Raw genomic sequence first — 14,808 nt, 5'->3', positions numbered from 1 at the left:
TTATTCTAACACCGGGCGCGTGTGAGGAATAAAAAAAAGAAACGCACCGAGAGGGGAAGGGGGGGCAGGAGGAGGAGGAGGAGGAGGAGGGGGGGGGGGGGGGGGGGGGGGGGTGATGTGATGCTACTACAACAATGTGACGAGCGCGTGCCTGCTCACTCAAGCAATGAATGCAACCCGATTCGATGATGCGCGCGCACCCGCCGCGCACACCGTCATTCGAAACCTGCCTGCCCACCTTCCGAGCGAGCCCGCCGAGCGAGCGAGCGAGCGAGCGCACGAGCGACCGACGGAAGTACCACAGCACGGGCAGGCAGGAACACCGAGGGGAGAGAGAGAGAGGAGAAAGGAGGGACGGAGGGAAGGAAGGAAGGAGGGAGGACGAAGCGGAATTAGTCAGTGATAGAGGGGAGGAGAGGAGGAGAGAGAGAGAGAGGGAGCGAGGAGGGGAAGAAGGGGAGAGAGAGAGGCGGCACGGTTGTTCTCCCGAGGTGGACGTGGCGGGTCCGGAGTTGGAAGTCACGGGCAGCTGAACTGTGGCAGCGGCGGCACCGAGGCAGCCATGAACCGGGAGAACCGCAGGTAACCGTCCGTGCTCTTAATTCAACCAGCTCGCTCGGCATACATGTTTTAATTTTCGCTCTTCTCCGCTGTCGCTTCACTCGGTTTCCTGCTTCTTTTTTTCCTCCAATTTCACCTCCTTTTTCTCTGACGGGCTGACTGAGAGTGAGCCGCCGCCGCCGCCGCACAGATTTCACAATTTGACACACTTTCTTTTGTCTGGGAGCCTCCTGTCAAAGCCCCCGCTGTGCCCAGCCAGCGTGCAAAATGCAAAAAAAAAAGTGAAGACAGAAGAGGCAGTGAACGCCACTCTCTGCCTCTTCTCTCTCTCTCTTCTCTCTCTCTCTCTCTTCTATCTTCTCCGCTCACTCTCACTTTCTTCTCCTCGCCGTGCACGCTGCTCGGCGCTAGCTGTGCGTTAGCTTCCGTGCTAGTTTAGCTAGCAAGCAGCAAAACGACGTTAGTGTGATAAACAAGATGGCCACTGGCTAGCCCAGCTAGCTCAGACATGGCACCTTGCCCTGTCTTTGTATACCAGAAAAGCGGGTGTAAATGCACATTTCCATGTCTGTCATCTCCGCTTTTCACTTTCGGCTCCAGATTCGCCGACACTAAAACTTCCCCGTGCATAATGCGAGCATCGGCTGTTATTCTTAAAAGGACAAGAGCCATCCTCTAACCCTATTTCAGCAGAAAAAAAATCACCGCCAGATTCTTGCAGTCAACTCGTAGTGAGTGCATGGTTTGCGTGGCGAGTTGAAGAGGCTACCTGGCTAGCTTCGAGTCGACAGGTAGGCACAGGGACTAACTTTGCACTTGCAGTGAGTTTTATGACGAGCGGCTGCTGCTTTTGTGATGCTTAACTTAACTTCGGCCTGCGCTTCATTTCAAAGTGCTCTTGTTGCAGGCAGAGTTGTAGTGCTTTGACGTTCCGCCTGCCAAGTGTGATACCAGCCTTCCTGCAAAACTTTTCGGTGTGTGCAGGCCACTGAACACCGCGGCAGCGAAATGGCAGTTTTCAAACTTGCATCAGTGAACTGCAGCGTGGATGCTTTTTTTTGTTTTGTTTTGTTTTTGTTTTTAGTTGCACCGCCTGTTGAGTTGATTTTGCTTTAAAAGCACAATCAAGCCTACAACATGTTGGAATAAGCATGGAATGTTTTTTTTTTAAGATCATGAATAAGCCTGCATCATATTCATCCCATTTTTTTTTGCAGTCATTTAGAAAATCCTTTACTTTTGGATGTATTATCCCACAGTTTTTGGCCTCATATCAACCAGCTTGTACATACACTCTGAAGCCCAAGTACTGTTACTGTGCCAGATTTGGTCTTGATTTTTTTTTTTTTTTAATGAAGAATTGATTTAACACCTGAGATAAAAGCTGACGGCGTGGTGCTATTACATTGTAACTACATCCGTAATAAAACGTAACTGGAGCTCCATGTCCCGGTGCTTACACATTTGTAATGTCATTTAGCTTCCTCACAGCATCAAATTTGTAAATCAGTAATAGAATACTTGCTGTGATTTAATTTTCTCTTTCCTCCCACTCCTCCTTTCATCTGTCCATTGATTTCTCTCTCTCTCTCTCTCTCTGTCTCTGTCTCTCCCCCTCCAGGCTGGTCACAGTCAGGTGTGGGTGGTGACACCGGCAGGACGTACCAGGGACCCGTAGTGTCTTGCTGTGTGACCTTGGAGGGGCCCCTCAGGTCTGCCAACAGCCCTCCACCCCCCCGCCCCCCTCCTCTCAGGACAGGTTGGTTCCTCTAACAGATACAGAGGAGGGAGCAGGAGGGAGGAACTGAGGAGTTGGAGGAGGAGGAGAAGGTGAACTCCCGTAACCAGAGCAGTAGATTAGGGAAGAGAGGGAGTTGAAAGTGGAAGTTGGAGGGAGAGAACAGCGTGAGGAGAGGGGGGAGTGGTAGACTGCTGAGACCTGAATAACTTGGGCACTACAGCGAGGCAGAATTAGATAAGCAGGAGGAGTAGGAGTGAAGAGACTTTTAACTCACCATGACAGAGTTGGAGACTGAGTGTCTGAGCCTCGGGCTGACGCACTCCATGCCGTCCGAGTGCGGCTCCCCTCCCACGCCTCTGGACCCCTCCCTGCAGGTCGACTGTGCCCCGGGGCCTGCCGGCGGCGCCCGCACGCCCACGCTGGCCCTCCTCTCCTCCGACTGCCCCACGCCCACCCTCAGCTCCCTGGCCGCGGAGATCGCCGAGCCGCTGGTCATGCTGCCGTGCGTCAAGAGCGAGCCGGAGGACTGCGATCTGGAGCCGATTCGCACGGTGGACCTGTCGGAGATCCAGCCGCTGTCCACCGCCGAGCTGGGCCAGGACCAGATCAAGATGGAGATCAGCGGCCTGGACTACATCAAGTCCGAGCACCACTGTCACCAAGGCAACCACCACCTCGGCCCGTTCCACCACACGGACGTCACGGAGCTGGACTACAAGTCCCACTACGAGCCCAGCCTGGTGTTTGACTACATCTCCCAGGTAAACTTGTGCAGTGTGGAGTTTTGGTTAGATTCTGAGAGAAGGTCTGCTGATCGATAAGTCAGTGACAGGAACTGGACTTTTTTTTTTTTTTTTTTTTTGCAGAAATTAAAGTTATCAGTGTTTTGATTTTTGTTTTGTTTTTCATTTTTGCCCTGCCTCCAAGGAGGTGGCGGTCTCTGCATCACCGTGTTGGTTGGGCGCTCAGTGAGGTTCAGTGCAGCAGACCCCAAAATCTGTGTGGTGGATCGCCATGAATTTTGGTGGCAACATTCATGTCACGTAGAAGATGAAAGAAAGATGATAAGTTTGGTGACCCCATGACATCCCTATAACGCCACCAGCAGGCCCAACAGGGCATCTGCATTCAAAGTAACAAAATCATATTTCTTTTTTTCAAACAAGGCCTTTTTATAATGTCCAAAAGAGAATAAAGAAAAGATGAAAAAAAAAGATGCATTAATAAACAGCACGTCTGCCGTGTAGAGCATTTATAAAGCTCATCACAAACTTGCAGTTTCTAATGTACATGAACGATTGGTTAGCTGTGTAATAAGTCCCAGGACAACCAAATCTTTGTTATGTACATGCAAAAACTGTAATAACTTTGTTAGAACAGTTTTAATTTAATTTTAAAGAAAGAAAATAAGTTTTGGGATTGATATCTGCATGTCAGGCTTTTAAATCACTGGGAAGGATCAGGAAAGTATCACCCGGGTTATGAAAACTTCCTCAAGGTAATCCTCAATGAACTTCCTGTGGTTACACTCGGACAAAAGTTTCTGCAAAGTTATTCTGCTTCTTGGAGTGCAGGTAACTTGTCGTTTTAGTTTTTCTAGTGGTGGCCCAGTGACGAGTGTGTGTCATTGCCAGTCTTGAAATTAAGAATTGATCAACCAAGAATTAATTCTGATAATTGATTAGTTGCTATAGTCATGCATCAAATAAAATTCTGATTATTTATTTATTTATTTTTTTTTCATTCATTTTTTGCTGGTTACAGCTTAGTAGATCTGCTTATTTTATTTATTTATTTAGTTAGTTATTTTAAAAAAAAAAAAAAAAAATTATTTAATTAATTTTTGTTGGCTCTATTTGTTCATCACTGTGTTCGCTATTCCCAGAGGGTCTTACCCCCAAATCTATTTGGTGGATTGCCATGAAATTTGGTGACAACATTCATTCATGAAACTTGTCAACTTTGAGCCCATGACTTTTCCTCTCGCATCATTAGCATGTCCAGCAGGGCATCTGTGTTTTTTTCTTTTTTTCCTGGTTTCTGGTCAGACCAAATAAGCAACTTTAAGCAATTTGTGCTCTACTAACATTTATGAAATTTTATAGACCATATGACTTATCGATTGAAGTTACTGAATAGTGATAAGAATAGTATTAAGAAAAGGTGAGAGCCCTGCAGCTGTTAGGAGGTTCATTTCCGTTGTAGGGCCGTTGGGCAAAGCACTGAGGAGCCCCTCCATTGGAACAAGTACACGTTCAGTATTTATGTCACTGACAGAAACCAGCAGAAACACATACCTGACTTCTGTGCTTTAATATTGGCTGCTCTAAAATAATCCCTGTTTTCTCCTCTCTGCTGGTTGGAAACCTGCCAGTTCCAGATTGTCCTGAGCCGACTGTAATTCCATAATTACGCCTCACACTTGTCATCCTGTAATTGCATGACCAGCAGCGCGTCTTTCCTCCAAGATGGTTATATGTAGTCGCATTTTTCTGCTTTCGTGTCAGGCCAGAGGACAGGCAGACACTTAACACGGATCTGCCAGCCGGTGAAACCTGTCGGTACAGCCGGTGCACGGGCTTTTAGGCGAAGTGGGTGAGGTGGTATTACTTACGGGGTAATTACCAGTGTGTTTGTTCTGATGCTCCTCTGAGAAACCAGCGCGTGTTCCCGTTTGACCAGAGGAGTCTTAGTGTAGCAGCACTCCTGGATACTGGGATTGAACCTGAGACAGTCCAGTAACGGGACAGTCCAGAGCTGGTCCCGACCGCCTTGGGGTCCTAGCTCCTTAAGGGCCCCTCCTACCTGAGCCGTGGAAACCATTTCCATTTGCATACCATCACACCTGTCACCCCAGTAAGCCCACTACAACCCCCCTCCTTTAAACCTGTTTGCTCCATCTGTCAGTCAAAGTACAAGTAGACCAGTACACAACAGTGTGAGGTACAAACAAACATCATGTATTGAATAGAATATTTTTATAGTATTTTATAGTATCTTGTAGCTTTGTTGTCTGGTAATTAGTCCAGTCCTCACAATATTAGATGCGTTATAGAGTGCAAACATAAGCCTATAAGCTATGGCTGCAGCTTTTTCTCAAACTAGTAAGATAAAACCTTTACAGCTGTGTGATTAGCTCCAGCACTACAACGTAAGCATAAGCCCATAGGCTATGGCTGCAGCTTTGTCCTAAAATAGTAAAATAAATGTATTCAGCTCCGTGATTAACCGTGGTTCCCATGAGAGGCGCGCTGTGTGCTTTTATTCTGGTGTCGCTGCAAGGCTCTGGAGGCTGCGCGCACCGTTCAGGAAAACCACCAGAATTTCCAGAATCACCCGTCCGAAGTCATTCTTACAACTTTTCAGCCATTCAAAAGCCTTTAGTTCATGCATGGGCATCTTATAAATATCTAATTAATGCGCATTGTTAATAATAAAAGTACACTCATTGTTATGGCCCAGTAAATATAAGATAGTGTGGCTAAGGCCAGTGTAAGAGGCTAGTGCTCTCTTGTCGTTTATTGCAGAGCCTATAGGCATACCTATTTTTTTCTTGCCTCTTCTGTTCTGTGAGCCTCTTCTCTTTTCATGTCCAGACAAATACTTTTTTTTTTTTTTTTTGTCAGACATTGTAAGAGTCTCTGACTGACCCTTTGATGAGTGACAATGCACACACACACTGTCACTGACACACACACACCGGCTCAAGCCCAGCGACCGGTCACTGCCAGTCGGAGGAAATACACAAAGTGACACGTGCAAAACTTCTGTCATAGTTGTTAATCTACCCATGTCAAAAAAAACAAACAAAAAACAAAAAAAACGTTTGTTCATCGTTACACTAATATTGTTTGCGTGAAGCAGCCAATTCGAGACAGTCATGTTGATTTTTAAAAAAAATAAAACGTGTGTGGGCCTCTGGTAGAGACATCTCAACTCAACACGCTGGAGCGATCAACAGGGCTCTGCATGAGGCAGTGCTTTGTGCAAACGAAAACAAAATCCAGAAAAGGAGCTGGTAACAAGTGAGCAGAGCAGATGCTGTGTAATGGAAAAGCGGCTCTCCTGACATTACGATGTGTACGTTTCTTCAAAAGCTGCAAGCGTTGCATTGCTTTCTTGAAAATATATTCAAGATTGTCAGTTAAACCAAGTTTTAAAAAAGCCCCTTTTTTATCTCTTCATCTCTTCTTGTCTGTACAGAATGGTCATTAACCAGAACTAGTGGAAAGGAGTTGAGTGGGTTGTTTTTGCTTCATTTACACATAAATCACGATCTTTGCACCATTTAATAAGCTCACCAATCTGGAGAAAACATGCACACTCACTCTCTGTGTCACTTTGCTGCAGCAGGCCGACCAATACCATATCACCGGCGTATTTATACAACTGGCAGGTAGAGTTCCTTATCTGCATTTCATTAGTATACAAAGAAAATAAAACCGATGAAAGCACACAACCTTGTGGTTCACCTGAATTCAGAACAGCTTTGTCAGAAGCGAGGCCACGGCGGGTCACTCTCTGCGGTCTGTCAGTCCAGCCTGACGTGCGAGAGGAAATTCCTCCCTCAGCAAATATGAAGACATCCGAGTTTGTCATGGAGATGCTTGAGATTTAAAACCAGATGACAAGTATAGATTAAGTGCAATGTTTGCCCTTGGCTCGTCGCTGTGCCTCAAAGCACAGCGGATAAATGCTGCCACAGGACGGAGTGAGTGTGAGCAGCTGCTTTGAGAAATATGGTGCCGAAAAAAAAAAGTGAAAATACATCTTCAGGTGCAGAGGTGCAACAAAATTATTTTCTGCAACCAAGACAGAAGATTGGTATTAGTAATCTTGACAGTGTCAGTAAAAAAAATCCAGATTATTATTTTATTAACATGCAGCTGCATCAGTGGGCATAAACAGAACGGCCACGTCCAGATAAATGCGCTGAACAGCTTCTATCACAGTTTATTATTTCTGTGTAAAGTTGGAAGGAAAGAAGTAAATCATATCATGACGGTCAGCTGGAATCAGGGATCCGATGGGATAAATCTGATTTATCCATAATATGTTACATGTTGTCATGTACATATTGATAAAACACAGTAAAAACAAAACAGGAGGAGAAAAACTGGCGTTTGTGCAGCCGAGGTTATAAAAACACATGACATTAATGAAAAGCATCCTGCCTCAAAGCAGATTACTTGCAGTGTTTCTGCGCCGTCTTCTCCAGCAGCAGCGATGTCAGCGTGCTGGAAATGAGATTTTCTCTTTTGTCGGGCAGCATCAGGTCAGAGGAGTGGAGGGGGATAAACGGAAAACCTCTTAAGTTAACAAATCACATTTTCAAAGGCCTCAGAAATAAAATGAAGTTTTTTCTTCTCTGTCAGATTCTGAGCAATTACAGGCTTTTGTTGCCTCTTGCGGGGCAGATGTCTGTAAATGATGATACTGACCGTTTTCCCCCTCCAGCAGCAGGGCTCCTCTGTTATTCCTCCAAGAAGATGCTGCAGACTCACCTGAAACTAAATGGATTGTTTTGATAGATACTGTGATCACATTTCAGTGGGAGTGATGATTTTTTTACATGCGTTTAATTTACTTGTTCAGCCCTAGTTTGGATGGATTATTTCTTTGTGTTTCGTTGTTATATTAACGCCTTACTAATGTTCAACTGGAGAAGACAAATGAAATGTTTCAATTTTGCCACGGGAGCTGAAATCATGGTTTAAGATTCTATTTTTAATCATGTAAGCCTTGTTGAATACCCGTTTTTTTTTTTTTTTTTGTTCTGGGATGATACTGATCATCCTGCTTTGCATGCCTCTCCTCAGTGTTTGTAAGGGAACGGTTTCAAGCGTATCCTGACAAATTACCAGCTCCTGCTGTGCTAGTGTATTTTCCAGATCCTAAGATCATTAGCTGACGGCTGCAAATCCTTTTAAAGACGCACCTACTTACCGACTGCGGCTCTTCTCAGTGGCAGAAATCCACGGCAGAGATCTGCATGTCGCCGCTGCCAGCCTGCTGCTCACAGAGTCTCTGCAGGGAAACACCGGAGCATCTCACATAATGCTTTACGCTGTTTTCTGTGCAAAATGAGCTCGTTCCAGTTGCATTCCAAATAGCTTGCTTATTTAGTCATTTATTTATTAACAACCTAACCAGGTTAGAAAAACGCACATTGTTCAAGTGTGACCTGTCAAAGAGGTGACAGCAGCACAAAAGACGCATACGTGAAAAATAATACATGAAATACATGTAAAATTCTGACTACTGCCAAGATAAGTAGAATAAGTAGAAGTTCAGATTCAGTAAAAGCCTAAAGTCAGTTTACAGACTCAAAGGGTTTTACAGACACAAGTTTACAACAAACAAAACAAGACAGCAAGGCCTGACTTAAGCTCACATAGCGGGCAATAAAAAACTCTTGAAGAGCCAAAGAGAGTGGGGACTCACCTGTTGCTTAAAAAAAAAAAAAAAAAAAAAAAAAAAAAATCCAGTTTGAATGACTTTGTAGAAACGAATTAGCTCAAACCCGCCGTCGCCCTGTCAGGCTTTTATTCTGTGCTCCGTTTTGAATTTGAATAATTACAGTTCAAACATTTATTTTTTCATCGTGTTGATGCAAGCACTCAGATTTCGAGCAAACAGTGACCACCCTGCGAGGTTCAATACAGCTGAAATTTCAAATCACGTGACCTCTTGTGGCCTCCTTTCTTTCCGGTCACACATTGACAGCCGTCTGCAGTCAGACAGTGATTTTTGCGATTGATTATTGTTTTATTGGCTTACAGACACGTTGTGCGGTGACATCTGCGACGAGCGGGCTCATTCTGTCTCTGGCTGGTTGGATTAAAATCGCTGCTTTCTGATGGCAAAACTGAATGCAACAGGTGGATATGTGTGTGTGTGTGTGTGTGTCTGTGTGTCTGTGTTTGTTGTAGGTAATATAACGCCAAGCCCTGCTGCCTCAGAGTAAAACTGATTATTCTCGTGTCCAAGAAAAAGAGATTTGGCCTTTACTGTAAGGCCCACCAGATTTCATCCAAATAGAAAATTTTATAAATAATTACTCCCGAATACAGGAAATTGGTTGACTTACTTCACAACCCTTTGAAGTCCTGCCACCAGCTTATTAAGTATGAGTGTACATCTAATAAGTTATACTAGTACCTTTTTCAGTAGTTACACATTGTTAAACATCCAGTGAAAAGGCTGCAGGGTTTTTGGTAGAACAAACAGACGCACATCCACCTGTTGCCCTCGTCTTTGTTGGGTGTTTTCCACACCAAACCTCTGTAGATCCAGTTAGCCTCTCAGTCGTTCTCGGTGTACGGAGATGGAAAATCAGTCCGGCTGTTGCAGATGTCGATTCAGTTCAGTTTTATTTGCACAGCGTCAAGTCTTAACAGAAGTTACCTCAAGGCGCTTTTCAGAGACCCGGTAGATATTGGCCATTCTCGTGAACCAAAATCTCTTTTACCCTGTTTAAACAGGGTATCCGCGGGGTCTTGAAAAGTATTAAAAGGTGATAAATCAATTTTGGGAAAATTAAGACCCTTATAAAGCATTAAAAAGTCTTATCACGACTTTATAAAGTCTTAAATTTTGAAAGTATTTTTTTCTGAATTAGCTGTCCAAGAGTTTGATTCCCAAAAACATCGTAAAAGTGTGTGAATTTATTCATTTTAATTAAAAAAACAAAGATGAACAGGTACATAAAAAAACTAGGCTATTGTGGGTGCATTCGTAAATTGTTTGATAATTAATTTACATTTTTGAAACAAATAATAATTTAGCATCTACTCCTTCAAGATAATTTATTAATTTACAACTCATAAACATACACTAACACTACATACAACATATCTCCTCTGTGCTACAAAAGATCCGTGGTAAAAAGTACTCCGTTGTTGTGTGGTGAGGTATTAAAAATTATTGAAAGGGTCTTAAAAAGGTATTTAAACTAACTTCAAGATTCCTGCATATACCTTGTTTTAAAAAAAACGTTTAACATGGTAAACAACCTCGAGCAGAACCCGGCGCTGAGCGGGTGGCCATCTGCGTCCACCAGGATATCCCTGTACATCGTGTCGGCAGAGCTGCAGGTGAACCAAGCAGACTGACAACATCCAGTCTAATCTCATCTAACCCCGAAACACCGGTCACAGAGATGCTCGATCCTGACTGTGTTCTGTTCTTTGGCGAAGGCGTGATTGTTTCGATTGACTGGAAAGACGGCGAAAACAACACCAAGTTAGATTGCATGAACCACGTGACTTAAAAACCTCCGGTAGATGTCCACCAGGTTGGCGAATTTATCGTAAAACCGCAAAGCTACAAAAGAAAACACACTCGCAGACGTGGCGAAGAGAGCGTGAGGCACGCTCAGAAAAGATGAGGAGGGTTAAGGAAAGGAAAGACGAGGAGGTGCAGTCGATTAGATTCTGCCTCCAGATTCTTGATAAAGTATTTAATTTGCATAGAGTGACACATTTCTGAAGTTCCAGGTTATTTTGAAGCAAGTCCCGGTTTAAAGGGCCACACAACCTCTCTTACCCATCTCGGGTTTTTACCTCTTGGAACTTAAAATGAAAGTATTTTTCATGTAGCGCTTCTTCTCCTTGAGATGCAGGACACCAGATGAGCCTTGCAGACAAAGCAGGACGACCAGCATGAGCATTAAGGCCTTAAGGAAGCGGCGATGGGTGAGAGCTCAGTGACGCACGGTGGACTATCTAAAGATGTCAGACACTGCTGAAGCGTGCGTGGATATCGCCAAGATAGGTGGAAATGTCGCTGCCGTAGAGATGATTTCTGCTGGGAAGGAAACGCTCTATTTCTCTAAATATCCTTTTGTTTCATGTGGCCTCAGTTAAAATGCCTGTAATCTAATATAAAACCTCAGATCCCATAATTTAAGTCTGAAACGTGGAAGCATTCAGATTTAATATTGATGCAGAAAATTTGAGCTTTGCAGATGGATATTGGTATTCTGACACTAGTTCTTTAGTTTTTCCGGGAGAGCTTTCCTCCCACTGTGAGGGTTCAGGTCAGGAAGTGTCATTTTGTTTTCTGTCAGCTGTGGGCCTGTAAAGCCCTTTGAGACTCTAAATGTGATTTTAAAGTCTGTAAATAAACTGGAACTTGAACTATTCTGATACTGGGTTCATCGGGTGTGGCAGCCACTTTGGCAGTTTAACCAACATGAAAGTCACGGCATGTGAAAAGCTGATTAAAGTTCGTGTGAATGCTACCAACTGGTTTCAGACTCTCCGGATACGGGTCTACTTCTCTCACCTTTTTTTATGTCGTGAAATGCTTTAATGTTGCAGGTGGAGCTGCAATAACTCACGCTTGTCTTGGAGAACATTAAAAAAAAATGTGTCAACCTCTTGACAACTGAAGTAGCAAGAATCTCAGTTTGATCTGGTTATTTTTTTCTGCAAAAACTGTCATGGCGGCCGGTTCACGCCTTTTGTGTGTTTCTTGTTCAGCACGCCTTGTGCTTTGGCACTCGCACAGAGCGAAGCCATGCCAGGCACTGAACATAAATTTTGCTAAATTGTCAGCATAGGCAGGGAACTAAATACTGGACACAGGTGTTTCATCTTGCTATATTTTTTTTTAAAGATATAATTTAACCCCCTCAGACCAGCAGAGCCACAGCCTCACCTCATAATGTAACTTACTTGATGCAGCCAGCGTAACTTTTCCAAGTTTCTCAGGCCTTTAGTCTGATAGTCTGAGTAAAATTCGTTTTTCTTGACTATATCAGTTGCCCAAAAGTGTGAAATATATCTATCCTCTAATTAAATCAAATCACTGTGTTGCCGGATGACAGAGGATGTTAATTTGCTGCAGAGAAGCTACAAAATGGATATGAAATGCCTTGCTCAACAGTATTTTGACAGTAGTTGTGTAGGGAGGGGTTCTCTCCCTGTTCATTTTCAGGATAATGTGGGAACAGATCACCGTTGTTATTGTTTTGTTTTCCTCTCATATTACACGAATAAAACTCAGCTAATTAAACAGAAGTGTGTATCTTAATTATAATTTTGTGTAATTATATTGTGTATTATGTATTTATCTGGTTGGATGGATTAATTGATTAGTTGAGTGCTTGTACCTTTTGACTTTCCCAGCCTTCATACTGGGAGGATGCAAAGTTCAGACTGGCCACAGAGGGGCGCTGTGATGTCAAGTGAAAGCAAAGGACTCATTTATTTTCCCCTGCATGTTTGTCCTTTCAGGTGTCAGACACTCTGGAGTACATCAAGTCGGACCACCACGTGGACCTGCAGTGCTACTACACCACAGAGCTGGGCCTGCTGAAGACGGAGTACCCCGAACCGAACCTCATGTCCAGCCACCTGCATCGCTCCGACCTGCACCACAACGGCCTGGAGTCCATCCACATGGCCGAGCTGCGCACCGAGCTCAACAAGCTCAGACCCGACCCCATGCTGATGGACGGCATGGGCAAGCTGGACCCTGAGTTCGGGGGCGGCGGGGGTCTGTACGAGCTGCAGCCGGCCGAGGACGGGAAGCCCGGGGTGACGGCGGTGGGGGGGCAGGGCGGCGGCGGTACCGGAGGCGGCGGCGGAGCTGGGACGGTCATTACTACCAAGACCCAGAACCCCACGGTGAGGAAGCCCCGCAACATGCAGGGGGAGAAGCCCTTCTCCTGCACGCAGTGCGGGAAGAACTTCAGCACGCTGGGAAACCTGAAGACCCACCAGCGCATACACACTGGGGAACGGCCCTACACCTGCTCGCAGTGCGGCAAGAGTTTCGGCCAGGCTGGGAACCTGAAGCGGCACCAGCTCATCCACACCGGCCAGAAGCCGTACGTGTGCGCCCACTGCCCCAAGGGCTTCACGAAGGCCGACGACCTGCGCTCCCACCAGCGCCTGCACACGGGCGAGCGCCCCTTCTGCTGCGTGACCTGCGGGAAGAGCTTCAGCCAATCGAAGGAGCTCAAAGCCCACCAGCTCAGCCACACGGGCGAGAGGCCCTACTGCTGCCAGCACTGCGGCAAGAGCTTCACCAAGGAGATGAGCTATCGCAACCACCTGCAGATCCACACGGGCGAAAAACCCTTCAGCTGCTCGCAATGCGGCAAGACTTTCAGCAACTCCGGCGTCCTCAAAACCCACGAGAAGATTCACACGGGCGAGCGGCCGTTCGGCTGCACGCAATGCGGCAAGAGTTTCGGCCGCCTCGGGCACCTAAAGGCCCACCAGCAGATCCACACGGGGGAGCGGCCCTTCGCCTGCCCCAACTGTGGAAAGACTTTCAGCCAGTCAGGCCACCTCAAAGCACACGAGCAGATCCACAAACGAGAGCGAGCGGACACGGGGAGCACCAGCAGCAACGGCAGCAGCAGCAGCTGCACCATGGGCAGTGACAGTAGCTAAAAAAAACAAAAACAAACAAACAAAAGCAACTCAGTACCCTTTAACCTCTTGGAAAAAAGTATTATTCCTCTTTTTTATAAATACTATATATAAATATATGTTTTTTTCCTTATGACTTTTTTCTTACATTTTTTCATACCTTTTGTGCTCTTTTTTGCATTATGTACGTGGGAAGGGTCAACTCTGACTGATTTGCTCTTATGCAAGTGTCTGTGTGTGTGTATGTACATGTTATGTACTGTGTGTCTGTGGGGTGGGTGTGGTTACTGAGGGTCTTGTAGATAATCTTTATAACTGGTCTCTCTGGTCTGTCTGTACTATAGTGAGTGTAGAGGTGCACCGATACCAATTTTCTGCAGGACCAAGTACGAGTACTTATTTTCTAAGTACTCGCTGATAAAGAGCACCAATATTTTGATGACCAAGTTTGAGTATGTAATTTTTTTAGTACTTACCCGTACAGGGCACCAGCCTTTGGCTACCCGGATGTGAGTTCTAATAGCAATTAAAAGTACTCCGTTATGAGTACTTTGTGATACTGAACACCTGTCTTTTGCCAACCAGGTATGAGTACTTGAATACTTGCCACTACAGAGTGCGAGTCCTTCCCAAACGTGGACACTTGCAATTCACTCTGCTGTTACACTGACCAGTTGCAAACGTGATAACATCATTTTTTTAATATTTGCCATTTTGAAAACTTATATCAACCTATGCAGTTTCAGTCGTGCTGCAGACGAGCGTGAGAAAGTATTCTTTAAACAGGCTGCAACTTTAAAAAGCAAACAAAAAAAAAAAGAAAAGTGATAACATTCCTTTGTTTTGTAGCAGAATTAATGAAATCATTCCAGCATCATCAGGTAGCGTTGTGCTAACACTCAGTTCTCAGTGGGCCTCACCCACATCAGGCACTTCAGCCGGGTATCGGTGCACCGCTAACTGAGTGCCATTCCCCGACCCCGACCCGACCCCGACCCGACCCCGACCCCCAGTCCAGCTCCACCCTCCCCGTCCAGCGATCGCTCACTGTGTACAAATCTTCTATTGATAACATGTAATTCCTAAAAAAGAAAGCAAGCAAAAAAAAAAAAAAACAGA

The 14,808-nt window shown here is 45.2% G+C and overlaps 2 protein-coding genes across 3 annotated transcripts in view; one reads left to right on the top strand and one right to left on the bottom strand.

Annotated features, from left to right (window-relative positions):
* The first annotated feature begins 297 nt into the window (after positions 1-297).
* On the top strand, positions 298-14,804 carry LOC115363834 (zinc finger protein 316). Of its 2 annotated transcripts, none has more exons than XM_030058158.1 (3): positions 298-582; positions 2,183-3,063; positions 12,544-14,804. In XM_030058158.1, the coding sequence occupies exons 2-3, from the start codon at positions 2,578-2,580 to the stop codon at positions 13,708-13,710; spliced, it is 1,653 nt and encodes a 550-aa protein (XP_029914018.1). In that variant the 5' UTR covers positions 298-582; positions 2,183-2,577; the 3' UTR covers positions 13,711-14,804. The 2 variants fall into 2 exon arrangements, with proteins under 2 accessions (XP_029914018.1, XP_029914020.1); XM_030058160.1 differs by lacking the exon at positions 298-582 and adding an exon at positions 1,043-1,352.
* Positions 2,170-14,808, bottom strand: part of LOC115363835 (keratin, type I cytoskeletal 13-like) — a 38,089-nt gene continuing 25,450 nt past the window's right edge. Inside the window, exon 13 of the mRNA XM_030058161.1 lies at positions 2,170-2,190. The gene's annotated coding sequence lies outside the window, so the exon portion shown is untranslated. The remainder of the gene's footprint in view (positions 2,191-14,808) is intronic.

The sequence above is a fragment of the Myripristis murdjan genome, chromosome 8 (genome assembly GCF_902150065.1).
Source record: "Myripristis murdjan chromosome 8, fMyrMur1.1, whole genome shotgun sequence".
NCBI lineage: Eukaryota > Metazoa > Chordata > Actinopteri > Holocentriformes > Holocentridae > Myripristis > Myripristis murdjan.
The sequence above is the reverse complement of the archived record's forward strand: the minus strand, read 5'-3'. Positions and strand labels throughout refer to the sequence as shown.